A 27,276-nucleotide genomic window follows, 5' to 3' on the forward strand; every position below is an offset into this window, starting at 1 on the left:
CTGCAAACTTGGCTACTCCTTGACCCAAATGCAACCAAATCACTTTAATCCCCAGGCTGTAATCAGCCTCAACTTAGCAGCTGCTCAAGAAATAAGTTCTTCCAATGACCTAAGAGCTCAATTCACAGCCCAGAATGAACTCAAACCTTCAGGTTCCTTTATAAAACACTTCCTGTATACCAGGACTTTAATGTCATGAGATGTCATTTAACCTTCCAAACAACTCTAAGTAGGCATTACTACCCATCTTTTTTGAATGTAAGGACCAAGCCATAGACAATGCAAGGTCACTGAGCTGGTAGTAATGACAGAAGCTAAACCACAATCTGTCCAACCCCAGAGCCTATGTATTTAAGCTCTTATTAGCTGTGTCTCCAACCAAAGCTTAAAACACTACTGGACAAGTGAAGGCCACTATGCATCAGACTGGCCTTTGGACATGAGAAGACCCCTCATTCCGCATGATATAGCCCACCAACTACTACCATTCTCTTTCCTTATTCTATTATTTTCTAGCATTTATCTCTGAAATCACATCTATTAATTTCACATTCATTTTTGCTTCTACTTTATTCTAGGCACCATACATATAGCTGTGAACTATACAGCCAATATTTGCCCTCATAGAGCTGACATTGTTTATTTGTTAATTTATTCTTATCTGTCACCATACCAAATATAATCTCCATGAGGGCATGGATATAATCTGTTTCATTTATTACGTATTTCCAGCACACAGAAGAGCCTCTGGTATGTGGGTACAACAGAGAGCAATGTTTGCCAAAGAATTCCACTTGTGACATCCTCACAAAGGTGTAGGGAAACTGGTCAAAACAATTCACCATGCTGATTTTATCCCCATGCAGAGTTCCTCAGAACGCATTGTCTTAGTGCTATACTACAAATGGACACTAAATAAAGCTTTGAATAAACCTCTAAGACATGAAACAAATAGTTATCTTTAAGAGTTCATTTTTCTTAGCCAAAAAACGCAGTCAAAGATAGCCACAATACCACAGGCAGGCAGGAAATGCATATAAAGAGAAAAGGAGCTTAAAATATTTTTATTTGTAAAAACAGAATTAAACTAATCTGAATCAGGTTCTTTCTTCTTTCTTCTTGTCCCTTTTAAGGAAGTCCCAGTTTCTAGTCTTCCTTTGCCTTGCTCGGTTTGTTGTGTCATCCACTCTCTTTCCAGCTGTTTCAGCATGTCTGCAGTGAGGAGTCCTTGCTGCACCAACCTGGAAGCAAGGGATTTCTCTTCTGCCTCAGGGCCGAGTGGCTCAGCAGCTTTACCCCCCACAGCTTTGGTGCCCCGATTCCTTCTGCTTTGGCTCTTTGCTGCACCTGACAAACGGGACTGGCTCTCTGCTGACAAGGTCTGCAAATTCAGCAGTTTATGTGTCTCTGAGATTTTAATCAGTTTGGTGATGTTGTGTACACCATCTTGGATAATGCCATCTAGTTCTTTCTGGAGATCTCGAACCAGGCTGGCATCTGGGAACATATCTAAAAACCGGTAGCTGGAAAGAAAAAAAACACATTACTTGATAGGAAGAGTTCTTAGGGCAGTTGCTGGACTACTGTCAATGAAGTGACTAAATCTTAACACTGATTAATTCCAAATAGTCTGTTTTTGCAAACCGTGTCCAGTGCCTTTGCTCAACCTTTACTTCTGCCCCCAGCACACCTAAGGAATATGTTGTTATGGGAGTTGCTCACTACTCCTATCTTAAGTGATTCTGATCTGCTCCCCTAGTGGGACATGCCCCTCCTTTGCAAATCACCGATCTACAGCAGTCCCTCTTAAATCATGATACACACATGAATCACCTTGAAATTTTATTAAAATGTAGAATTTTATTAAAGCTGGAGTAGGCCCAATATTCTCTATTTTTAACAAGCTCCCAATCAATACCAATGCTTTTGGTCCAGGGACTGCTATTTGCACAGCAAGGATCTAGTAAAGTTTCTCACCTACTTATCTTAACTAGAATCATAAGAACTCTTAAGTCATTTTTGGAAGGGGTATAAACCAGGCTCAACTGCCTAAATGGACAATAAAACACCTTGCAAGTATGTGCCTAATTTGAAAGTGTAAAAGACCATCATAAAAACTTTTGATTTGCCCTATTACTTGGAAAAATGAGAGCACATAATGGAAAAATTTGGTACCTTAGCCACAGGTAAAGATCCAAGACATCGTGGACAGCTTCAAGATCCATGAGGTCTTTAATATTCTTAGGTGGAAGTAATGGCCATTTAATATATCGGCGTAACCATGAGAAGGTTAGGGGCTCATTCCTGCTATACTGTCTGGCAAACTGAGAAAGACAGAAGAAAGGAATTTGGCAATAGAATCAGAATTCACTTTCGTCTGTGACCCCCCCCAAAAAAGACAGCACAACAAAATGTTAACTGTGGCTGTTATCTCAACAGGCAGGCTGGTTTCTCTCCTTCTTTACACTTTTCTATATTTTAAAGAACATTTTATGCTCTTTAAAGTTTGGGTTTTGTTTTTGAAAGGAATGATTTCCTTCTTTTTCCAAAACCAAGGCAATAAAACGCCTACGAACTAACTTTCCAGAGACTGCCTGTTAACATTTATGAACATTTTATGTTCTAAGTTCCAAGTTCCAGGCAGACAGCACCCAGAGACTTCTGTCCCTTCAGGTAATAGTCCTATAGCCTTAAATAGGGGCTTGTATTTTATCAATATCATCCTTTATTATATTAAAAAGTCTTTGAGGGATTTCCCTGGCAGTCCAGTGGTTCAGACTCCATGGTTCCACTGCAAGAGGGTTGGGTTCGATCCCTGGTTGGGGAACCAAGTTCCCCTATGCCACGTGGCATGGCCAAAAAAAGAAAAAGAAACTCTTTAAGGTGACTTGGTGCAAGGCTGGCCATAAGCCAGTCAAACTAGTATAGAGACTCTGCCTCTTCACTAGCTGTACAGTTAGAGAGTTCTGGCCAAGTCACCACTGTGATTCAGCTTCTTCAGTACCATATCACCACACCTTCTTGAACCGCAAGACACTCAAATCATGCTGCCTCCCAAACAATGCCAGATGCTATTATGCATCGCAATATCTATAGGAGATAATAAAACCATGCGAAAACAAGCAAGCGTAAGTTTACAATCTTTAGCTTCAAGGATAAGGTGATTTTGAAAGGTTCATTTCTTAATTAGGGAAAATTATCTCTAAATATTTAACCTAAGCAAGGTCAAAACTTTAGAAATGCAGGGTAGTTTTCGAATAACTGGTTAAATAATGTTACAAGTTTATTAGGTTCAGTCTGCTTTATTCTGCTGTTTAATACATGCAAGGTAAGATGGCCATGAAGAATGGAAACGTGACCACGTTAACTTGCTAATAAGCAGAACATGCCAAAACACAGTTCTCTTACAAAAGCAGTGGTTTAACATTTTAGGCCACAAATAACTAGTGGAAGCCCAGTATGTGAGTATGGAGACACTCAGAGACAGAGAGGGAGAAAGACCCATCCAACAGCCAGCCCTAAAGGAGCTCCAGGGAACAGTTCCTAAACTACTTCCTAAGGGGCATCAGAGACCATTAGGGGAATTGAGCTCTTTTATTCAGTAATAACAGAGATCAAGGAAAATCTCCAGATTTCACATTTTAACTTGTAAACACAACACATAAGCAACTATTGGCTCCCAGACTCCTTACTCCTTAGAAACATGCCCTTAATTTTATTAGAGAGCAGTTTGAAGGATGGTTTAAATGGGGTCAGGCCCATGGGCTCCAGTTCCATCCAGGCCAGTTCTTTGTTATGTTTTTTTTTTTTTTTTCTTTTTTTCATCCCACTTCAAGTTTATTTTATGTGATTTCCAGCATGCAGTGTGCTTTCTTGGGAAAAAAAAAAATCGTCCCAGGTCACATTATAAATTAATTTACAAATATAGAATTGTGTTAGAAACAATATTTATAAAAGTCCATACAATTTTTCACATACAAAAATATCCATAGAAAATGGGTTTTTTGTACACATAGTATGAGGGTAGGTAGTTTCTTTGGTTGTCTTCCTGTATAATATTTAAAAATTAATGTTGACATTATTTATACCTCAATAGACTATTTTTTACAAAAATAATTTTCTATATGTATTATTTCAAACTTCCAATTTAACAATAATGCTGTGAATCTCAAATAATATACAGGGAAAAGTTAACAATTTTTTACAATTAATTTGTGTTCCTTTTCCTAAAAAAATTAAAAACTAGCAATGTTCCCATCAAAGACCAAACATGGTACAAGGGTAATTCATAGGACATTAACTTCATCTTAATGCATCACTATTCCAATAAAATCACACTATCTGCACTAACACTTTTTGGATAAGTTCAAACTGTGGCTGAGTGTCTGCCACATACAGACATTCTATTGGGCACCAAGATGGTGACCATAAAAACTATTCAAATGACACCTCCTGAGAAGTAAAAGGGAGTGTTAAAATATATTACATTAAAAACAATTTTTGACCACAAATGTTTTCTTTTAAAAATAAAAATTCCATTTAAAAACTATTTTTAATAAAATACTAAAACTTTGTTTCAAAGATGAAAACCCCAGGACATATGCTAAAAAAGACAGGATATCAGTTAACTAGGATGGTCACCACCGATTTCGGAAATATGGCAGCAAAAGTGAGGAAGAGCTGGTGTCCATCCTTGCTGCTCAGAATATCCCAAGTGATACTGATTTCAGCCAGAATCTTTGGTCAGATGAAACCTAGCTCATTACTACTCCTTAGACACCACTTAGTCTGTCTATGCCTGTTAATGCCTTTGTTTTTCAGGGACTAAAACACAAGGTTACAAGCACAGATTCTGGAGCCAGACTGCCTTAAACTGGATCCTGGTGAGAGTTCCCTGGTGGTCTAATGATTAGGATTTGGTGTTTTCTCTGCTGTGGCCTGGGTTCAATCCGTGATCCAGGAACTGAGGTCCCACAAAGCACACAGTGCAGCCAAAAAAACGAAACAAAACATCAAACTAAATGCACACACATAAAAACAAACAAAAAAATAAAAAAAACTAGATCCAGGCTTCATGACTTACTGTTTGGACCTAACATCTTGGCAGTTTACTGCCACCATACAGAAAACGAGGGGGAGTAACAATACATTTGTCCCAAGGTTGTTGTGAGGATTAAATGAGCTAATATATGGTAAGTGTCTAGAACAATGCCTGGCACACAGGGTATTATCTGGGCATTTCTATCGTGTTATGTTTTTAATATTTTGGCAGCACTGCACAGTATGTGAGATCAGTTCCCCACCCAGGGATCAAACCCACACCCCCTGTACTGGCAGCACAGTCTTCCTTGGGTCTTTTAAGTTTAAGACTTTGTTTCATAAACTTCAATCTTAAGCTAGTTAGCTCTCTCACAAACACCAGCTCTAAGAAACATATTTCCTAGGTAAATACCTGGACATGGAACACCTCTAAGACACATTCAAGGAAAAAGACAAGCTGCAGACTAATTTATTATGGCATTTATGGGAGAACACACCCACCCAACAAAAACTAGAATTTCTACTCCTATGGGTATGTAGGCAAATGTAAAAGAAAAGGTCTGCAAGGATAATAGCTGATATCAGCTATTATAGCAAAGCTGATAATAGCAGTTATGTCAGGGTGGCAGCCCAATTTAACCTTCTCTAATGTTTTAATTTTGTGCAAAAAAGTACTTGTGTATTGTTTATATAATTTTAAAATAATTTAAAACATAAACTTAGAAATAGATTTGATCCAAACAAAGCTAATACGCAGAATGTTAACAGCTATAAAAAAAAGATGGCAGTGAAATGACAACAATGAAACAGGAAAATTAAAGAGACGATCTCTGGGCGTAGTGGGGCAGGGAGAGCGTGCAGAGCCAACACGGGGAGCAATGGGCCAGAGACAGCAGAAAACATGGAGAGAGACTGGAAGTTTAGCTTCTGCTGCCTCTGCCCAGCCCTTGGGTGGGGCTCTTGTTTGGGTGACTCTTGGGATCAGAAGTCAAGAGATTTGTCTCTCTACCCAAATGAGTTAAAAGAAAAGGGGCTGGAACCTTGGCACCAAATTCACACAAACAGCCATCCCTGACAGTTAAGAGAACTGAATACTATTGCCACTACTGACTCCTAAGCTCCTTCCCTTCCAGAATACATTCCCCAACACCAACAAGGAAAAAGTGTATCTACCATCAGGCAAAGACTTCTTTCTCTCAAAATATTATGTTTAATTATTTTTATTTTAGCTTCTGCAAAAAGGCTACCACATAAAACCAAATAAAAGCAAGAATTCTCTTTCCCCCAAAAAACTATCTGAAAGAACAAAAGAGTCATGTTTTATTTAAGTTCTTACACAGTGTTTCATATTAAAGGGTACACTCTCTTATTTCTTTATTCTGATTAACAAAATATTGTTTGGGGAAAATGCATCAACCCGAAACAACTCAAAATATCAAAATGATAAAGGCTTACCTGCAACAGTGAAGAACAGACGAAAGGCTGCTTCTTGTTGATAGGGGCTGTGCAGAAAACATACCTCACTCGGAGACTTAACGGAATATGCTGGATCAACTCTGCAGAAAATTTAAAATCATCCATATTGCAGACAAAATACTGCCCATCAACTTGTGAAAAGTCTACAAAAATATCCTGGGGGGGAAAAATACATTAAATTACTGGGCTACCTAGCTGGGCATGAATAAAGTACTCAAGTCTATAAAAGACAATCACTTTAACACATTAACAGGCGTCTAGAAAGGCTTGCTTAACTCACTGCCTCCTCAAGCTAACAGACATCCTTACCAGCCTTCTCAACCTGAAATACTCAGCAAACTCCTCAGGATAAAAGCCCTAAAACTTCTGAGAGAAAGTTTCCACTTTCAAGATAAACTTCATGAATAGCAACTTCACAAAAACAGACTAAATGTTAACCAGTAATTGTCTGACATACCACCTTTTAAATGTTTTTATTTTTCCCAACAAAGGACTGAACTCATGCCCCCTGCATTGGGAGCACAGAGTCTTAATCACTGGACCACTGGGGAAATCACATACTGACTTTTTTAGAAAAGAGATTTAGGAGTTTCTACTTACAATGAGATTAGAAAGCGTTGTGTCAGGGAGATGGTAGGCAAACATTTCAATCTGTTCAGCAGTTGGATGAAGACCAGCAGCCTTGAGTAAAAGAAAAAACAACCATAAGCTTATTTTTTTTTTTAAGCGTAAGTTTTCTTATTTCAAGATAAAGTCCTATATTTGGGTTAGGCCCTTGACAAATGAGTTAAGGGACAAGAATTTGAGTAAAACAGAGACAAGCATCATATTTTGCCATTTATTACCAACTAGGAAAGGTGGTGAGATAATTCAATAAAACTAATCAAGTACACCCACTGAGTAATTAATTTTTGGCTTATATTTTACTTATATTCCTACAATCTATGGTGATCTGATAGCATACACAAGTACTTTCCAGGGTCTCAATTCTCTCCACTGAACAAAACAAAAAAGGAAAACCCAATCACTTTAACCAGGGCAATAAAACTGACATACATATACAGAAGAGAAAATGTCTAAGTTGGAGGCCAGTTATCTCTTTACCTGAATATTTATAATGTCAAGAATTGCCCACAGTTAGAGCCAGACATTCTGGAATGTGAAGTCAGGTGGGCCTTAGAAAGCATCACTATGAACAAAACTAGTGGAGCTGATGGAATTCCTGTTGAGCTTTTTCAAATCCTGAAGGATGATGCTGTGAAAGTGCTGCACTCAATATGCCAGCAAGTTTGGAAAACTCAGCAGTGGCCACAGGACTGGAAAAGGTCAGTTTTCATTCCAATCCCAAAGAAAGGCAATCCCAAAGAATGCTCAAACTACTGCACAAATGCACTCATCTCACACACTAGTAAAGTAATGTTCAAAATTCTCCAAGCCAGGCTTCAGTAATACGTGAACTGTGAACTTCCGGATGTTCAAGCTTGTTTTAGAAAAGGCAGAGGGACCAGAGATCAAATTGCCAACATCCACTGGATCATTGAAAAAGCAAGAGAGTTCCAGAAAAACATCTATTTCTGCTTTACTGTCTATGCCAAAGCCTTTGATTGTGTGGATCACAATAAACTGTGGAAAATTCTGAAAGAGATGGGAATACCAGACCACTTGACCTGCCTCTTGAGAAACCTGTATGCAGGTCAGGAAGCAACAGTTAGAACTGGACATGGAACAACAGACTGGTTCCAAATAGGACAAGGAGTATGTCAAGGCTATATATTGTCACCCTGCTTATTTAACTTCTATGCATCATGAGAAACGCTGGGCTGGAGGAAGCACAAGCTGGAATCAAGATTGGCGGGAGAAATATCAATCACCTCAGATATGCAGATGACACCACCCTTATGGCAGAAAGTGAAGAGGAACTAAAAAGCCTCTTGATGAAAGTGAAAGAGGAGAGTGAAAAAGTTGGCTTCAAGCTCAACATTCAGAAAACGAAGATCATGGCATCTGGTCCCATCACTTCATGGGAAATAGATGGGGAAACAGTGGAAACGGTGTCAGACCATTTTTTTGGGCTCCAAAATCACTGCAGATGATGACTGCAGCCATGAAATTAAAATACGCTTACTCCTTAGAAGGAAAGTTATGACCAACCTAGATAGCATATTCAAAAGCAGAGACATTACTTTGCCAACAAAGGTCTGTCTAGCCAAGGCTATGGTTTTCCCAGTGGTCATCTATGGATGTGAGAGTTGGACTGTGAAGAAAGCTGAGCACCGAAGAATTGATGCTTTTGAACTGTGGCGTTGGAGAATACTCTTAAGAGTCCCTTGGACTTCAAGGAGATCCAACCAGTCCATTCTGAAGGAGATCAGTCCTGGGTATTCATTGGAAGGACTGATGCTAAAGCTGAAACTCCAATACTTTGGCCACCTGATGTGAAGAGCTGGCTCATTGGAAAAGACTCTGATGCTGGGAGGGATTGGGGGCAGGAGGAAAAGGGGACGACAGAGGATGAGATGGCTGGATGGCATCACCGACTCGATAGACGTGAGTTTGAGCAAACCCTGGGTGTTGGTGATGGACAGGGAGGCCTGGCGTGCTGCGATTCACAGGGTCGCAAAGAGTCAGACACGACTGAGCGACTGAACTGAACTGAACTGAAGCATTAGAAAGAAAAAAAGAAAGAGAATGGGAAAAACAAAGAGGAAAAAAAGAGAGAGATGAATCATGGGAGGGAGGAAGAGAATAAACACAAGAAAGGAGGTACCCAGGAGGGAGATGGGAGGTCCATTATCAGCTGCACTTTTTTTTTTAAACGTTTAAAAAAATATATTTATTTGGCCACATCAGGTCTTAATGTTAGCACATGGGATGTAGTTCCCTGACCTGGGATAGAATCTGGGCCCCACTGCATTGAGTCTTAGCCATCAAACCACCAGGGAAGTCCCACAGCTATACTCAACAAAAGCTACAGAAATGATTCCATCCACAGCTTTCCACCAGGAACTTTCCCTCATGTTATCTCATTTATATACCCTTTTACCTGAGATCCCTAAAAGTAAGATAAGCCTTATTAAGTGAATTTTCCAGGCAAACTTTATTTATTTATTTTTTCCAGGCAAACTTTAAATTGTAATAGTTTGTTTAAAATACATACACTTCTGCCTCATTAACTGCACTAACCAAAATTTAACCTTGTCCTTAATGGTTCAAAGCTGTATAGCTTAATGCTGTTTTTACCCGACATGCAAAGGTTTCCTCTACTGTCAAGTTTCTGGCAATTTTCAGTCTACTGACAAAGCTATATGCCCACCTGAACCAACCATGCCCCAATCCCCACCTGTTAAATTACTGGAAGAATTAAAGTAAAATCAGGTTTACTAAACTGGTTACATTATAGCTACATTTATAAAATCTGCATCTTTCATTTGCATACCATTCTCTAACCAGGGGCTCTCTCTTAGGCCTCTCAAAAGCAATAAAGCAAGGTTTTCTTTCATTTTAAATATTTTTATTTATTTGGTTGCACCAGGTTTTAGTTACCACATGCGGGATCTCTTAGTTGCGGCATGTGGGCTCTAGTTCCCTGAGCAGGGATCGAACCCAGGCCCCCTGAACCAGGAGCGTGGAGTCTTAGCCACTGGACCATCAGGGAAGTTCTGAAGCAGGGCTTTCTTGACATGATTTTCATGGCACAAAATTTTCTTTGGCTTATTTGTTTGCAGGTATCTGAGGTGAAAGTCTGGAAAGGGAGTGAAGGAAGGAAGGACTGTCCTTCACAGAGAAGAGGTAATCAATTACTATGTTAATTGAACCTTACCTTTATAGGATCCACAGGCCTATTCAAAATTTCCTTTAATAAACTGAGGTCTTCTCGATTCATTGTTGTAACCTCTCCTTCTTTAAATTTTGAACTGAACCTACCAGCTCTGCCAGCAATCTGCAAGGCTTGAGAGGTGGTGATTGGTTCTATTTCCTTCTCTCCCTTTTCATTGATACTTGGCTTCAGAAGGGAGTAAAAAATAATTCTTCTTATGCTCCTGAAATAGAAATAAGGATGATCTCATGAGCTGCTGACTGAAAAGTCGTCCATCATTTGGTTCATTGTACAAAGGCTCACTCTAATTCTAGTTAGGCCTACTTGCAACACTGCCCACTGTTTACAAAGTAAGGTAAAGGGGTTTGTCAGTAATTATTTTTCTTCCCTTTAAGTAGCATTTTTTACTAAAAATCATCAAAGTATTCATTTAAAGTGGGTGAAAAGTATAATACGTAAATTATACTTCAGTAAGGCTCTAAAAAATAACTCTTTTTACAAAAAAACCACACAAGATCTTCTTAGGCTACTTTTAAATGCTAGCTTCTATTAATGGCTTTGAATAGCTCATTCATAAAGGTATAGCTGCGTTCATCCCCACAGAGGAATATTTATGCTTAATATTGTTAACCCCTAAAGATAATGGCTGGCCCTACATGCCTAACAGGCACACACACTTGCCGACTGAGACATTGAAAATAAAGTGAGGTAACATAACAGGTATTAAGATATTAAGAAGAGGTGGCAAGAATACACAGAACTGTACAAAAAAGATCTTCACAACCCAGATAATCATGATGGTGTGATCATCAACCTAGAGCCAGACATCCTGGAATGCGAAGTCAAGTGGGCCTTAGAAAGCATCACTATGAACGAAGCTAGTGGAGGTGATAGAATTCCAGTTGAGCTATTTCAAATCCTAAAAGATGATGCTGTGAAACTGCTGTACTCAATATGCCAGCAAATCTGGAAAACTCAGCAGTGGCCACAGGACTGGAAAAGGTCAGTTTTCATTCCAATCCCAAAGAAAGGCAAAGCCAAAGAATGCTCAAACTACAACATAATTGCACTCATCTCACAGGCTAGCAAAGTAATGCTCAAAATTCTCCAAGCCAGCCTTCAACAGAAGATGAACTGTGAACTTCCAGATGTTCAAGCTGGTCTTAGAAAAGGCAGAGGGACCAGAAATCAAATTGCCGACATCCGCTGGATCATCGAAAAAGCAAGAGAGTTCCAGAAAAACATCTATTTCTGCATTATTGACTATGCCAAAGCCTTTGACTGTGTGGATCACAACAAACTGTGGAAAATTCTTAAAGAGACAGGAATACCAGACTACCTGACCTGCCTCCTGAGATATCTGTATGCAGTCAAGAAGCAACAGTTAGAACCAGACATGGAAAAACAGGCTGGTTCCAAACTGGGCAATGAGTATGTCAAGGCTGTATATTGTCACCCTGCTTATTTAACTTATATGCAGAGTACACCACGAGAAATGCCAGGCTGGAGAAGTACAAGCTGGAATCAAGACTGCCAGGAGAAATATCAGTAACCTCAGATATGCAGATGACACCACACTTATGGCAAAAAGCGAAGAAGAAATAAAGAGCCTCTTGATGAAAGTGAAAGACTAGAGTGAAAAAGTTGGCTTAAAGCTCAACATTCAGAAAACGAAGATCATGGCATCTGGTCCCATCACTTCATGGCAAATAGATGGGGAAACAGTGGAAACAGTGAGAGACTTTATTTTGGGGGCTCCAAAATCACTGCAGATGGTGACTGCAGCCATGAAATTAAAAGACGCTTGCTCCTTGGAAGAAAAGTTATGACCAACCTAGATAGCATATTAAAAGCAGAGACATTACTTTGCCAATAAAGGTCCATCTAGTCATAGCTATGGTTTTTCTAGTCGTCATGTGTGGATGTGAAAGATGGACTATTAGGAAAGCCGAGCACTGAAGAACTGATGCTTTTGAACTGTGGTGTTGGAGAAGACTCTTGAGAGTCCCTTGGACTGCAAGGAGATCTAACCAGTCCATCCTAAAGGAAATCAATCCTGAATATTCACTGGAAGGACTGATGCTGAAGCTGAAACTTCAATACTTTGGCCATCTGATGCAAAGAACTGACTTACTGGAAAAGACCCTGATGCTGGGAAAGATCGAAGATTGGAGGAGAAGGGGACAACAGAGGATGAGATGAGTGGATGGCATTACCGACTCAATGGACATGAGTTTGAGTAAACTCTGGGAGCTGGTGATGGATAGGGAGGCCTAGCAGTCCATGGGGTCGCAAAGAGTTGGACACAACTGAGCAACTGAACTGAATTGAACTGGACATAAGGTTAGCAGTGGTAGGGAGCAGCACTCAAAAGTCCAAGTGTTATGTGATATTTTAATTTTATTTCTTCAGGTGTGAGCAAGATAAATCTAGGATCTATACTACAACACCCATTCACCTAAGCCAAAGAGTTTGGTCGTTCTAATGACATTGAGAAGTGTTTAAACTGCTATCTAACCCACTGAATATCCAAGATTATTAAAAACAAATTACTTACAAATTAAGTCCCATGCCAATTGCATCTGTAGCAACCAGGATTTTGCATGGATCATCAGGATCATTAAACTTTTTTGCTTGAGCAAGTTTGGTCCCTGAAATAAGAGCAGTTTACGTTAAATTAATGTTCTCTGTCTTTTACTACATCACACTAAGTAGTATCTTGTAGTGTCTTGGAAACCCTCACCTCTTACTGTCCATTTTATGGATAAAACTCTCACTGTTTCAAACTTATTTCCTTTTATTCTCAAATAGTCACTTATCCTTTTATTTCTAGTCCTCTAAATAACCTCACGAGGAGCAACCCAGTCCCCTACCACACTAGCTATATCATTTCTGAGGACACTTTTAATAGATTTCCGGTAACATTTTAGGAATATTACCAGGATCCTATTTTAATGACATTTCTGTAAGAAAATCATCAGCTCAACATTTAAAATACAGTCTACTAATAGCAACAATTAACAAGAGCTATAGATAATCAAAATACTTCTATCACCATAAAGATAGACTAGAGAAGTATGTACTTTATATGACCTATTACAAATTATACACCAAGCAACTTAACTCAGTATCTTACTGTGTTTTCTTTACGTATTTCAAAATACGTGGCAAAAACAAGAGACTTCATATCCTATCAAGAGGAAAGTCAATAATTACCAGGAGGGAGACTGCCATATATAACAGCTGATTCCAATCCCCGAATTTCAATCTGTCGACTCACAGAATAAATATCATTCTTGCTAAAACAGACAATGCAGTCCCCGGGCCGAAGGTTGTCTAAAGATTCTAGCGCGTGATCCAGCACAGAAATGGGGGTAAGCCTTTTATAGGTTCGAACCTACAAAAAAGGATATGATACTGTAAAATAGCATACCTGATGGAACTTCTTATGACTAAGCATTGTGAAAAATTCACAAAGCAGTCAAGTAGCTAAAAACTGCTAAAGTTAGACAAGTTCCAACATTTTCAAGAGAAAATACAGAAAAACATTTATTTTGATATTATAAGTGTTACCATCAGTTCTCATTGGTATTTCTAAATTAGTAAAATGTTACAGAGGATTTCACAAATTTTCAAAGCACTTTCATATATATTTGATTTGTATAGGAACTTGCTAAGTTCAGAACAGTTATTAACTGTTACTTCCATTTTATGAAAGAGCAAAATAGAGTCTAATAAGTGATCAAGCCAAAAAAAAAGAAAAGATCAGGTTTGATGAGGATTTTTCTAGCTGTAGCCTTCTGTGATTTGCCTAAAAACACAAAGTGAGTTAACAGCAAAACCAAGACTGAAACCCAGAATTTCTTCCACTATACTCCACTATCTCTCCTTGAAAGCTGAGTACAAAACTAAAGTAATGGACCAGTTTTTAAATATTTCATTTTATTATAGAAGTCTGGTAAAGAAAGCAAAAAGTAGGATTAAGCAGAAATGAGTTGCTTCCTATTTTAGGAATGTGAAAAAAGAATACAAACTATCTCTAGCAATTAGATATGTATCAGAGTCCCCAGTATCTGACATTTGAGACTTTGAAAATTACAAACTTTTGCTGAGCCTCATATTTCTGACATTCCAGATTTAGAGATTTGTTCAAATTCCAAAAGGTTCTGTCAAGAAAAGGTAAGGAATCTGCTTGGACTTTTGAAGACTTAGGGTGTGAGAGTCACACGGTCAGAACTTTAGATTATGAGGTCCAACCAACTATGCATGATCTAGTCAACTACAGGGAAATGAAGCTAATCTTTCAAGTTCTGACGCTGCCATCCTCTGGGGCCTATGAAGCCACTGCCTGGGTACTCTGGCTATTTGCTATGCCATCTTGAGGACAAGCCGTATAATTGAGTACCTCCACATCCTCCCCAGTTGTGTACATAAGCTCGGTAACCAGGTCAATTGCAGCAGATTCTCCACACAAATGGATTTCTTCAGCACAGAGTCCTGTTAAATGCAAAATTGGGATTTTTTTAAATTTTAAAGATACAAAAGTAAATATGTAATACTTCACATACCCAAAATACTTTGCTTACCTACTGCTTTACAACTTTAAGAAGGGTTATCATAAATGCGATCTCTGTGATTCAACCCTGAAAACAAAAATCTTCTAGTGGGCAAAAATTATCACCATTTTTATAAATCTTGGGGTTTTTAAACTGCTGCGGCCAAGGTTTTGAGTCTACTAGATGGTGAAGCCAGTCTGAACTAGAATCTGGCATTTTGATGGTTAGTACTGACCTATACTTTTCTTTTCAAATCAGGCTCCATGAAATCACTGAGGTGACTTGGGGGTGGGGGGTAGGGGCTGGTGGGTAGAAGAAACTCCAAGATCCTTACCACTTAGCATATACACTTTCATCTATTTTATATTACAGGTTTTAGTGTACACTCTTGGTTTAAAGAAAGAGTTCACCTATTTGTTTTTAAATGTGAACACACTTGCCCTACAACATGCTGATCAAAAATTCACTCTGAAGATCAAGCAGGAGAAATGTTCATTTATGTATGTGGACTTCAAGAAGTCCACTTCCAGGAGCCTATCTTAAACAAATAATAAATAAGAAGTTATGGCTACAAAGATTTTTTTATTGCATCACTAATAATAGGGGAAAATGTTCACCTCTTTGAAAAATGCTCAACAAATTACAACTGGTCTCCCACATCCACAGGTTTCACATTGCAGATTCAACCAGGGGTGGACCCCTGGTTGAATTCATGCATGCAGAACCCATCCACCTGGAAGGGATTTGAGCATCTGCAGATGTTCAGGAACCAATATTCCACAGATACTGAGGGAAGACTATAGCACAGCTCTTCAATGGATAATATACAACATTAATATGTGTTATGAAAAAGAAGTCTATGAAAAAGCACTGAAAAAGAAAAGCAAGATACAAAATTTATATATTCACAAAATACCATAAAAATGAGAAAAAAGATTGTCACGAAACACCAAAATGTTAATAGTGGTTGTGTAAATATGGTAAGATTTGAACACTTTTATTAGATGATTATGCTTTTATAATAGAAAAAATAGACCTATAATTAAAATATTTAGAAAATTAAAATTCACACCTAGCTGACTTTTTTGTTTCATTTGTGTCGAGACTGGACCTAGCTGGCTCTATTTGGCAGTGCCAAGCACACAAATGCCTTCCAGTGCAGATGTCACAAAGCACAGACTTAACAGTATTAACCACCAACCTAGTAGTGCCCTGGTCCAGGCCCATCCTCTGGCTGGATCTTTAATCATTTGAATTTCATCAATCACGGCCACTTCATCTTAAAATAGAAAGTTATTGTGAGCAAGACAATCTACTTCAATAGTATTATAAACAAATCACAATATCAAAATTCAAGCTTTCAACACCCCCATAATCATCATCATTACTTACTATGTGCTTCTTTGCCGGCAGGCTTATTCTAAGTGCTTTACAACTACAACTCATTTAATCCTCACAATACACCCACTAAGTGTCATCATTACTTACATTTCCTTTTTTAAAAAAATCTCATACTTGTACTTTTAATTAAAAACAAAATTGGCGGGGGGTGGGGTGCGGTGGGCAACTTCCCTGGTGGTCGAGTGGCTAAAACTCTGTGCTCCCAAAGCAAGGGGCTCGAGTTCAATCCTTGGTCAGGAAACTAGATCCCACATGTTGCATGTAACAGTTCACGCGCCACACTAAAGCTCAAAGACCCCACGTGACACAGTTAAGAGTCAACGCAGCCAAATAAGTGATTAATTAATTTAAAAAAATTTTGGCAGCACCATCCGGCTTGCAGGATCTTAGTTCCTTGAACAAGAACTGAACCCATACCCTCGGCAGTGAAGTGTGGTGTCCTAACCACTGGACTGCCAGGGAATAGGTAACCCTGCTGTAAACGAAGCACCTTAGGAACCCAGATGGGTGTTAGGAGAAGTGGAGTGGAAAGTATAATTCCCTGAGCTACAGCTCTGCTCATTCTTTGGGGTTTTAAAGTTCATTACTATGGTAAAAAAAAAAAAAAAAGCCTCATTTTATTTTCTAATGCCAAAATGCTTCCAACCATATTATCTTATTCTTTCTGCTGCTGCTGCTGCTAAGAAGTCGCTTCAGTCGTGTCCGACTCTGTGTGACCCCATAGATGGCAGCCCACCAGGCTCCCCCGTCCCTGGGGTTCTCCAGGCAAGAACACTGGAGTGGGTTGCCATTTCCCTCTCCAATGCACGAAACTGAAAAGTCAAAGTGAAGTCATTCAGTCGTGTCCAACTCTTAGCGACCTCCTGGACTGTAGCCTACCACGCTTCTCCGTCCATGGGATCTTCCAGGCAAGAGCACTGGAGTCGGATGCCATTGTCTTCTCAGTCACATAAATTATATTTTAGTTCTCTTCCCCAAATACCAAAGATTTGAGAGGAACATGTTTTAAAGAAAAATTTAATATGCCCAGAATGACACTAAGGAAGCAAAAGAAAGCTAATTTTATACTGAAAAACCATTAGATTTAAAATTACTTAGCATATCTGAGTATACAAATAAGATTAGAAAAGAGGGGGCAGAAGAGGGAATTTTGATTTATAAGCGCTATTTTAATATTTATAATGTATTACTTTTAGAATAAATTGATTTTTAAAAACTATCCATTTACTCAGAAAGTTAAGATTATTCAAATGAAAAAAGCAAGCTACTAAACAGTACGTAATGTATAATCCCTATTTTAATATACACATCCACAGTGCACGTGTAAGCATATGCATATGAACACAACCTAGAAAATACATACCACAGAGTTAATACTTATTGATTCTAGATGGATGGAATTGGGAGATTAATACTTTTTCTCTTTGCATTTATTTTTACATTTTCTATAATGAAGGAATGATTGTCTATATAGTAAGGAAAAAGTTAATTTTCATTTTAAATGTTTTAAAAACTACCGTACTTATACAGAAGTTCATTGTGGTACTATATATAATAGCGAAAAACTTTAAAACAACCTAAATACTATTTAATAGAAGAATAAGGAATAAATACTTTTAGTCATAATATGGAATAGTATGTAAAACAGTTTAGGTGAATATATGCAATATATATATATTTATGATACATATACATGTAAACAAGACTAGATCTAAATACATGTGTATAAAAAAAAGCAAGTTGTAGAGCAATAATACAATATGATTGTCATGTAAACATTTTAAAACACAGAAACTATAGCATTGATAGGTAACATATAATAGTGACGCCAAAAAAGACAAGAAAGGTATACACCAAATATTTGACAGCAACTGGATCACAGAGGGGAGAGGAATTGAACTGTGGAGTGACACAAAGGAAAATTCATATCTGTTAACATTTCAGTTCTTTTAAGAGAAAAAGGGAAAGAAAATTCAAAAGCAAACATGATGGAAAGTTTGGCATTTTTAAGTAGCAGTTAAATACTGGGTATTTGCTGTTACTAGTCTCTGCCTCAATTACAGATTTTTTTCACAATAAAAAATACATTCCACATGTTCATCTGTATTTTAAAATAAAAAATACTGAACCATAAAGTTTTAAAATAGTATATACATACAAGGAGTTGTAACACTGCACATCTCAACAGTACAAGCAACATGGGCAGCCTGTTTACCATCTGGGTCTACTGTAACACGCTCTTCACCTGTTACCAAGTCACATGGCACCCCCTAGGACGACAAAAAGAAAACTGGATTTATCTCCACCTTGAAAACTACAGCAAAAAGAAGATTCGGATGTTTAATAGACTATTCCTTCTATTAAGTATAAAGTATTTAATAGAGTAGGTCGGTCTCTAGAGAAGGGAATAGCTACCCACTCCAGTATTCTTGCCTGCAGAATTCCAAGGACAGAGGAGCCTGGCAGGCTACAGTCCACGGGGTCGCAAAGGGTTGGACTCGAATGAGTGATTAACGCTTGCATTTGTTTTTCTTTTCACTTCCTTCCACTGTATCAAATTTATTTGTCTAGTACTTGAAACAAATATTCCCAATCCTCTAAAAAAATTTTTCATAAAAAATAAAAGCCACTTTCATATAAACTATGTACACTTGGAACATCTCAAATCAGCTAAATTCTCAGGTAACAAAAGCAACTGAAGTACTTTTATTTTTTAAACTTTGTACTGAACTTTCTTGGTGGCACACTCAATGGGAGTCTGCCTGCCAATGCAGGGCACAAAGGTTCGATCCTTGGTCCAAGAAGATTCCACATGCCACGGAGCAACTGAGCTAGTGATCTAAGGCCCTTGAGCCCCAGCTACTGCGTCTGAGTGCTGCAAGTAAAGAAGCCCATGTGCCTAGAGCTCATGCTCTGCAACAAGAGCCTTCCGGACTAAGGCAATGGCACAGTGGAATAAATAAATAACTACACTTTATATTATGTCAACAGTTCCTGTACTATTTTAGTTTATTAAAATGAAATTGTTTCTATGTTCAAGAAAAACATTATGAATAAAATTTAAGAATATAAAGCCCTCCTAATATATTTCTTTGAGAAGGACTCATATCAGTGCTATGGTATATATGTGAGTAGCCAACTATCCCAGTCCACTCAGAACCGAGAGATAACTCAGGACAAAGACCATTTGGTAATAAATATGGGAAAGTCCAGGCAAACTGGAACAGTTGGTCTCCCTAACGGCCTGAAACTAATGAGGATACATCAGATATCCAAACTGAGTGACAGCTTCCAACACGAATGACCTGTAATCTTCCCAACTGTACAAGTTATGAAAGACAAAGACTGAGGGATTGTCCCAGATTAATGGAGAAACGACAATAAAATACAGCAGGAGACCCTGAACAGAATGCTGGAGGTGGCGGGGGCACAGGGGGAGCAGAAGTGGAGCAGTGGCGGTGTTACCGAACAACTGGCAAAATTTGAGTATGGACAGTGGATTAAATAGTGGCATTCTATCAATATTAAATGTCCTGCTTTACATGAACATCCTGAAGTTTTGTAAAAGAAAAGTCTTTGTTTTGCAGAAATACTTCTAAGTATTTATAAGTAAGAAGGTATTATGTATGCAAATTATACAAATTATCCAGAACATGATGCAAACTACCTACAAAACTGGTTAATCTCACACTATAGTGTCATAATAAAACAATGAACCAGAATGTGGCCCCTTTTCTGAAATGATGCCTCAGACCTCAGAGCATTCAGTCCTTTTCAGGTTGGAAAGATGGCTTCAGTCTTTATCATTAGTTCTAGCAATCACATCAAAGGTTTAATTGTTAAAAAAAAAAAAAGGTAAATTGAATACAACAGAGTAGTGGGTAACTCTGAGGGGGTAAAGGAGGGGTTCAGAGGGAGTTTCATCTATATCACTAATATTTTATTTAATGCTTTTTTTTTTTTTTTCTGGTCATGCCACACAGCTTGTGGGATCCCAGGCCCACGGCAGTGAAAGCATGGAGTCCTAACCACAGGACCACCAGGAAATTCCCCAATATTTTATTTCTTAAAAAAGTTAAAAAATAAGTAAGTAGGGCAAAATGTTAGAATCTGATGGGAGCTGGGTAGTGGACTCAAGTTATTTGAATGTTACTCCTTCATTTCTCTGTATATGTGAAATATTCTATAATATTGTATTTCACTCATTCTAATACACAAATTTTTTTCACATTTTAGTATCTCTGAAACCAGGATATCTCTTAACAATGGGTGGCACGTCAGAATTCAGTTGGCAGCATCAGCTTCTTTCTCAGTTTTGCATAAAATAATAGTACGTCTAACAATTGATGGCCTTAAGTTAAAGGCAATGAAATATGGCACTTTTTGTTAATACTAAATTACTACTACACACACCCTCTCCCTCCACCCACTTCATTCTACTTTCCCCCAAATTAGCAAGAAAAAGAGAATATTTGGTAATATACTAACAGCAGCATTACTCTTTTCGAAGATCTCATGTGCCAGTAGTTTTAAAGGGCCACAGTACACTCCAGATTTTGCTGACAAGTATTTCTGGATTGCATGATAAGTCTTTCCACTGTTTGTGGGACCTGAATGGAATATTATCTTCCGATGTATGGCTCTAGCTTCTGGGTACCTAAAACATGAGTAGATAAACTGCTTAATTCCATTAACCTCCAAATCCTGGCAAAGGTATTAACTGAAAAAACTTCCAATGAAACATCCCCTTAACATTCACAAAATAGCAGCATCTTTGAAAAACTAAATTAAATGGTGAGTTTCATGTCCACACCAAAATGACTTCTTTCCAAGAATGGCATTTACTAACTAGAGAACAGAAAAACCCAAATGCAAATTAATTTCTTGGATATTCTTGCCATTGTACAAATTCCTTTTCCCCAAGAGTTACTTAAATTTAAACTGCTATCAGCTCCAGAGACATGTTCACATTATTTTCACATTCTCTATATATGCCCTAGAAGTAAATATTCCCAGGCTTCTGAATTTCAGCATACACAATAAAATGACTGAATCTTCTGCTTCTGGCCATGATGAATGGTACTGGACTTGACCTATTATAACTACAAAACTGGACAAAATGTATATAGCAGCTCCCTGGGGACATGGGCAAGAGGTAGTGCAGGACTATAAGCTCCAAAAGAAAGAAACACTTGAGATGAGCCCTACGGACCCCAAGAGGGCACAGGGAGGTGGAACCCAAGCAAGTTAAAACAGTCCCACTGAGCTGAGCAGTAGAGATCAAGATTAAAGCTGCTGAAGCAGCTGGAATCTGAAGGCCTGAGTGTGGAAGAGAACAAAGGTACAATAGAGAGGGAGCCTTGTAAGGTACAATAGAGAGGGAGCCTTGTAAGTCTGTGTGGGGGTTCCTTGGGTCCCTGACCAATGGCTGGGCTGAACACATGCAGGGCCTAGCAAAGGACAGCTTGCTAAGAGTTTAAGTAGAAAGTCTCAAAGAAATGGCAAAGTGCTAGGAGATGTTACAGTTCCAGGCACAGTGGTGGTGAAGAGAACTTATTAACGGCATATTCAGTTGCGACACCAGAAAGCTCACACTTGAATTGCAAGGACAACCTAAAGACCTACTTTAGATCTGCCCTAATAAAACCTTAAACCAAGCTTGATTAGGATTTAGGAGAAGATACCAGCTAACTGCCTGCCAAAACTAATTGTGTATTTTTCTAGGAAAAAAAAAAAAAATCTAGATTACTTGATTTATCATCTAGTATACAATAAAAAAATATATAGTGATCACTAATCTCCCAAGATCAGAAACTGAAAATTTCAAATCCACAATAAAGAAACTAACCAGTTAGGTGGTATTCTTAGGTCGCTGATTTTTCGTAGATCATCCTTACATTCCAACACAGGAAATATTTGTTTTGCATGTCTCAAGAAAAATGGAAATAAGTCATCCACATGAGCTGGAAAATAAAACACTGCATTAATCTATGCAATCTAAATGTTATTCACAACTGAACTTAATGAAAGCTTTATTCTTAGTGAGCTAAGTTAAGGGGACATTGTCAGGAAAAAAAGGTAAACCCTAGAACAAGGAATGCTATCCTTTCCTGAGATCCTGCTTTGCCTTATGTTTTCTTCCTTATTTCACTTGTATTTTCTAGGAAAGCAGAAAACTTTGGCTGTCAGCAACCATGTTCCACTTCTTCAATGGACCAGGTAAAGATCAGCACTGATGAAAGTTAAATTAAAAACAAAGAACCTGGGGGTAACTCCCCGAGAATCCAGTGCTTCGGACCCAGTGCTCACACTGCCAGTGCCCTGGGATCTATTCCTGGTTGGGAAAGAAGGATCATGGACAGCAAAAAACAAAACAAAAAACCTGGGAATATACATTAGCAAGAAGGCTCCATGGTTACCGAAGCAAAATACCCAGATGCAAGTAGTTTTTAAACTACAGATACCACTGAGAAACAAAACGTGAAAGTGAATTGACTTCTCAGCAAGAAGTCACCACACCTTATGGGTTTGATGAAGGTGGGCTGAGTTCCATTCTGCTTTGTGTCCCGGTTCTACCTCACTGCCTGGCTCAGGGCAATGGTCTAACAGTCAAATACATAAAAACATAACCAAAGTCAAACTGCCCATAGGAATAAAATAATGATTATTTCTACATTTTTTTTCTTTTACAGCAAGCGGTCTGTCAAAGTATGAGGGAGAAAGAAGTCAGTGGCAAAAACAGATGGAATCTGTATTGTATTAATTCTACCTTGTGTGAGAGTTCATTCTACCGAGGCCTATACTAGTGAAGAGCAGATGGTAACAGATCGTGGCCCCAGTCTTCCTCCAGTCTAAGACACATGGGTGACTTAATAACCAACCCAGGCCTACTATAAAGCAAAAAGACCAAGAAGGCCTCCTATGACAGCACTGAATTATTTACAGAGGATGTTAACAGGGCTTATTCTAAAGCAAATAAGCTAACTAGAGAAAAAAACAAAAGAAATAGCAAGTATGTTCACAGGATTTTAAAAAGTCTCTAAACACTTGCCTGCACTGAAGCAAATGTCATTCAAAATAATGTGAATGTCCACATCCAGAGAATGAGACTGCATGATATAATTTCGAAAGCTTATGAAAGCCTGGTGGAAGAGACGAGCTGTGGGAAACAAAATCAAAACAGGCAGGACTTAGTTTTCATTTTCTCATTTTAAAAAGTACATATACACATCACACCTAACTCACCAAAGCGTCTTTTTTCTTTCTTGTAGTACAGCTGGTTTGTTATGATCTGGGCTAAAACTGAAATTCTAGTACAACATGAAGGGAAGCTGAACACACAGCTCCTTTGCCATGCGTCTGGCTCACCTTTGCCCGGACAGAGGCCAAACTCAGGGACAGTCTCCATATTACAACTATGGACTTATGTTCAGGCCACACAAGGTCCCACACAATAAGGAAAGCTGTAATCTAAGCAGCAATAAGGTATCTCTAATGGAAATGGTATTAGCCTTACCATCGAGTCCATAATCGGCACTCAATTTCTGAATTTCTTTCCTCTTGTAAAACTTGTCTAAGATCTTCTTTACTTCATCTGGAAGAAAGATAAGAAAATTGAACATACGTTTAACATTTGTCTTCTAGATAGAGAAATACCCCCAAAGCAAAAGAAATTTGAAGTCCTAACACTCAAGGCAGAGGTCTACTGAGTGTTACAAGAACTTGAAGGTGGGTTAGTTGATCACAAACTTTTTATGGTTTAATAGTGTCAAGAAAAAGTATAAAGTCAAACAACGCAATCAATATTCCCAGTATACTGCAGAAGACTAAGCAAGGTGCCATAGGACTGGCACCACCCTATCCTCCACCGGACCACTGTTAGATACCCATGTTCTGTTTGGTTTACTCACAACCATTCTGCACATCTAATAGTGAGCAGCTAAAAGGTATCTTTTAGCTGAAAGATAACCAATACTGCAAGGGCCAGATCATCATGCCTTTATGTGAATGACTAAAGGAGCCTCCGATAACCTTTAGCTTGAAGATGATTTTTAGGGAGAACAAATTACATGTATTTCATTCTAGGTGGCATAACTAAAGTCAGTGGGAAGTGAGGGAAACAGATTTCAGTGGAATTTATATAAGAACTTCCTAATAATTAGAATAAGAAAAGGGGTTGCCTGACAAAAGTACCAGCTCCGTGTCACTGAAAGTGCTCAAGTAAGGCTTAGATGACTGTATTTCAAGGGTGACAGCAGAGAAATTACTATGCTGCAAAGGAGACTGAATTAGATGCCTGCTGAAATGCCACTATCAATCACTAATTTTACAGGTGAAAATATTTTAAATTAATCAAGCTGAGATTGCATTAACAACCTAAAAAAAAGAGAGGTTTAGAACATTTATGTATACAGTAACCTAAAAATACTTATTTTGTTAAGTCCTCACATCAACCTATGTTATATAGTTGGGGTAGACTATCTGGCCTCCTAGGGAAACAGTTTTCCCAGCTTCCACACATCAGATTCTACTATAGGGTAATTCCATTTTTTAAACAGCAAACGTTTAGTACAAGTGATACTAGTTTACACTTATTCATCCCTTCACACTTTTCAAAGTGCTTTGCCAAATACGTTATCATGATTTTCACAATCCAGAAATACAGGCAGAGAAAATATTATTTATATTTTAGCATTTGGGAAGTGGACAAAAGGTAAGTAAACTGTAAATTGTTCCAGTGAGTTAAGTAATGTATGGCTGTCACAAATGTGCAACATCTTCTACTTGCAGTCAGTCTACCCTTACTTGCCTAATGTATTATGATCAACCAGAAAAAAAATGATATATACATTTACCTATATATGTGTATATATACGATATATACATATACTCATATATGTGTGTGTTACAATCAACCAGAAAATGTGTATCTTTTATACATATATATATTACTATATGTAACTTTCATATATATATATATATATATACACACACACATACATAGGCACCTACTGTGTGACTAGAAGAATGCTAGGAAATGAGCACATAGTAGGCATTCAATAAGATTTGTTGAGGATAAAAACTGTACTTCATAAGCGTTTTTAGGAAGATTAAATAGGTCACATGTTTAAAACAGTACCTGTCTCTAACACTCAGTGTTAGCCAATGTTATTTTTTCAAAAAAGAAGGAACCCCAGAGATATTCTAGGCAGCAGTAGCAGCATTATGTAAAAAGCCCTCCTGGAGCACAAGTGCCATTTCATCAATCTGGCTGAAAGAAGGAGAGTGGTTTGCAACAAAGCTTCTCCAAGAGTTACCCAGGCCAGATCAGGCAGGGAGTGAGGACCCTTTCAAACTGGGGACAATGGAAAAGCATTAAGCAATTTTTTGCAGGGGAGCCACAGGATTAGATATTGCCATTTGCTGATGCTAAGCGAGAGCTTTCTCTCTGGAGCCCTGGATGATCAGGGTACCTTCCACCTTTGGTAAGCTCACCCTTATCGTGTTCTACCTTGTAGTATAGTTGGTCATCCATCGGTCCTTCCTCCCACAAGGCTGTAAGTTTCTGGAGCGGAAGAGATCTGGATCTGAGTCTGGTTCCTCTTGGCAACCACCATACAGCCTAACAGTGTCTGGTTTGCGTAGGTACCCAGTCAATGACAAAAAGTCCGGAAAGAAGTCTTCCTCTGGCTTTTCACCACCCCACTCCCTTGTCCCTTCTGGGAGCAACAGTTATAAGCAGCGGTGGCGCGGGTAGGGCCGGGGGAGGGCGGGGGGAGGAAGACTGTACTAGAAAGTCAGTCGTGCACCCAACGGCTCAAAAAAGATGAATCGTCCCGTCACAAAGGGACTTAGACCATTCCCACGGGAACAGTGAAAGGGAGAAGGCCGGTTCAAGGGCAGCACATCAAAGGATCAATCAGACACAATCCCAAGCCTTGAGGGGCTCAAAACCAGCAAGGGAGGCAGGCACTGACAGGCACAGTGACAAAGTTCGAAGGGACCTGGGTCTCCAGGGGATGCAAAAGCAGCTGCCTCGGAGAAGCGTCTCGCCCTGCACCAACCACCCTCGCCGCCCTCTCCAGCTCCTGCACTCACTCTTGTCCAGAGGGCGGGTTAGCTCAGCCCCGACGTCGCCATCTGCGCTAGGACCCTGAGGTTTCACAGTCAGCGGCACGAACAAGGACGTGTTTGGAGCTTTGGAGCCTCCGGAGGCAGAGGAAGAGGCGCAGGCAATAGCAGGAACGCGCCCCAGAGCCCTAGGAAAGGGCCCGGTGTGGGCACGAAGGGCAGAGCAGACGGCTGCCCGGTGGCCAGCCTGGCGCCCCGCGGGGAGCCGAGCCCACAACAGGGCACACCGGGGTAAGGACATCGAGACTGCAGGCTCCAAAGGAGGCGGGCTGGAGCAACCTGGGGACGCGGCGGCGGACAGTGACGCGCGGCCACCGCCAGTGACGCAACCCGCCAGTGCCTGAAGCCCTCAAAGACCCAAAGCAGGAGAGCTGCCCAAGAAGAGGCCCGATCAATAAGGAAAAAGCAGAGCTAGAAAATTGCTCATAAAGGGGAATAAAAACTTCGAAGTGAAAATCAGAAAAGATACGTTCCTGTAAGTCCTTGTTCTCTTTTATAGCAGATTGGCGACAGCTTTCTTTAAAGAAAATAATCAGGCACCTTTGGGGATGTCACAGATGAGAGGCTGGGGCCTGTGGAGTGTGTCACGTGATGTTAGCAGCTGGCCCTGAACGGCTAAGTGTTCAAAGCGCGTGGGCAGAGCTGTGAGCTGTGTGGGTGCCACTGGTGGAGATGCGGGTACCTGGGATGTAGCGCCAGCGTTCCTTGCGGGTTGGAAACTCTGCAGAGCATTTTCCTTAAGTTCCTTGGATAATTAACTTTAGTTTCCGGATAGAGTAGCGTTAGAGAACATATCTTGATCTACCCTCAGGACCGTAGAAATTCTGAGTTGCTAAAGAATTCTGTGAGTTCTTA

At 39.2% G+C, this 27,276-nt stretch overlaps 1 protein-coding gene across 1 annotated transcript; it reads right to left on the bottom strand.

The window, feature by feature from the left end:
• Nucleotides 1–952: 952 nt before the first annotated feature.
• Nucleotides 953–26,740, bottom strand: SUPV3L1 (Suv3 like RNA helicase). Its single transcript, XM_040242209.1, has 15 exons — nucleotides 26,389–26,740; nucleotides 23,807–23,884; nucleotides 23,342–23,449; nucleotides 22,139–22,253; nucleotides 20,779–20,947; nucleotides 18,449–18,560; nucleotides 16,091–16,168; nucleotides 14,739–14,830; nucleotides 13,550–13,730; nucleotides 12,891–12,984; nucleotides 10,337–10,556; nucleotides 7,117–7,197; nucleotides 6,496–6,672; nucleotides 2,176–2,324; nucleotides 953–1,523 (listed from the first exon to the last, which is right to left on the bottom strand). Exons 1-15 carry the CDS (start codon nucleotides 26,660–26,662, stop codon nucleotides 1,088–1,090), a joined length of 2,364 nt encoding a protein of 787 aa, XP_040098143.1. The 5' UTR covers nucleotides 26,663–26,740; the 3' UTR covers nucleotides 953–1,087.
• Between the last annotated feature and the right edge of the window lie 536 nt (nucleotides 26,741–27,276).

The sequence above is a fragment of the Oryx dammah genome, unplaced genomic scaffold (assembly GCF_014754425.2).
Source record: "Oryx dammah isolate SB20612 unplaced genomic scaffold, SCBI_Odam_1.1 HiC_scaffold_6, whole genome shotgun sequence".
NCBI classification, from domain to species: Eukaryota; Metazoa; Chordata; class Mammalia; order Artiodactyla; family Bovidae; genus Oryx; species Oryx dammah.

Excerpts from the sequence above, each read along its gene's own strand:
- SUPV3L1 (XM_040242209.1), bottom strand. The coding sequence starts at position 26,662 with ATGTCCTTACCCCGGTGTGCCCTGTTGTGGGCTCGGCTCCCCGCGGGG. Across the intron at positions 23,450-23,806 it reads TGCCGATTATGGACTCGATG|CTCGTCTCTTCCACCAGGCT; the intron begins GTAAGGCTAATA and ends TGTTTCCCACAG. Across the intron at positions 16,169-18,448 it reads GTGCAGTGTTACAACTCCTT|ATGAAGTGGCCGTGATTGAT; the intron begins GTATGTATATAC and ends TTCTATTTTAAG.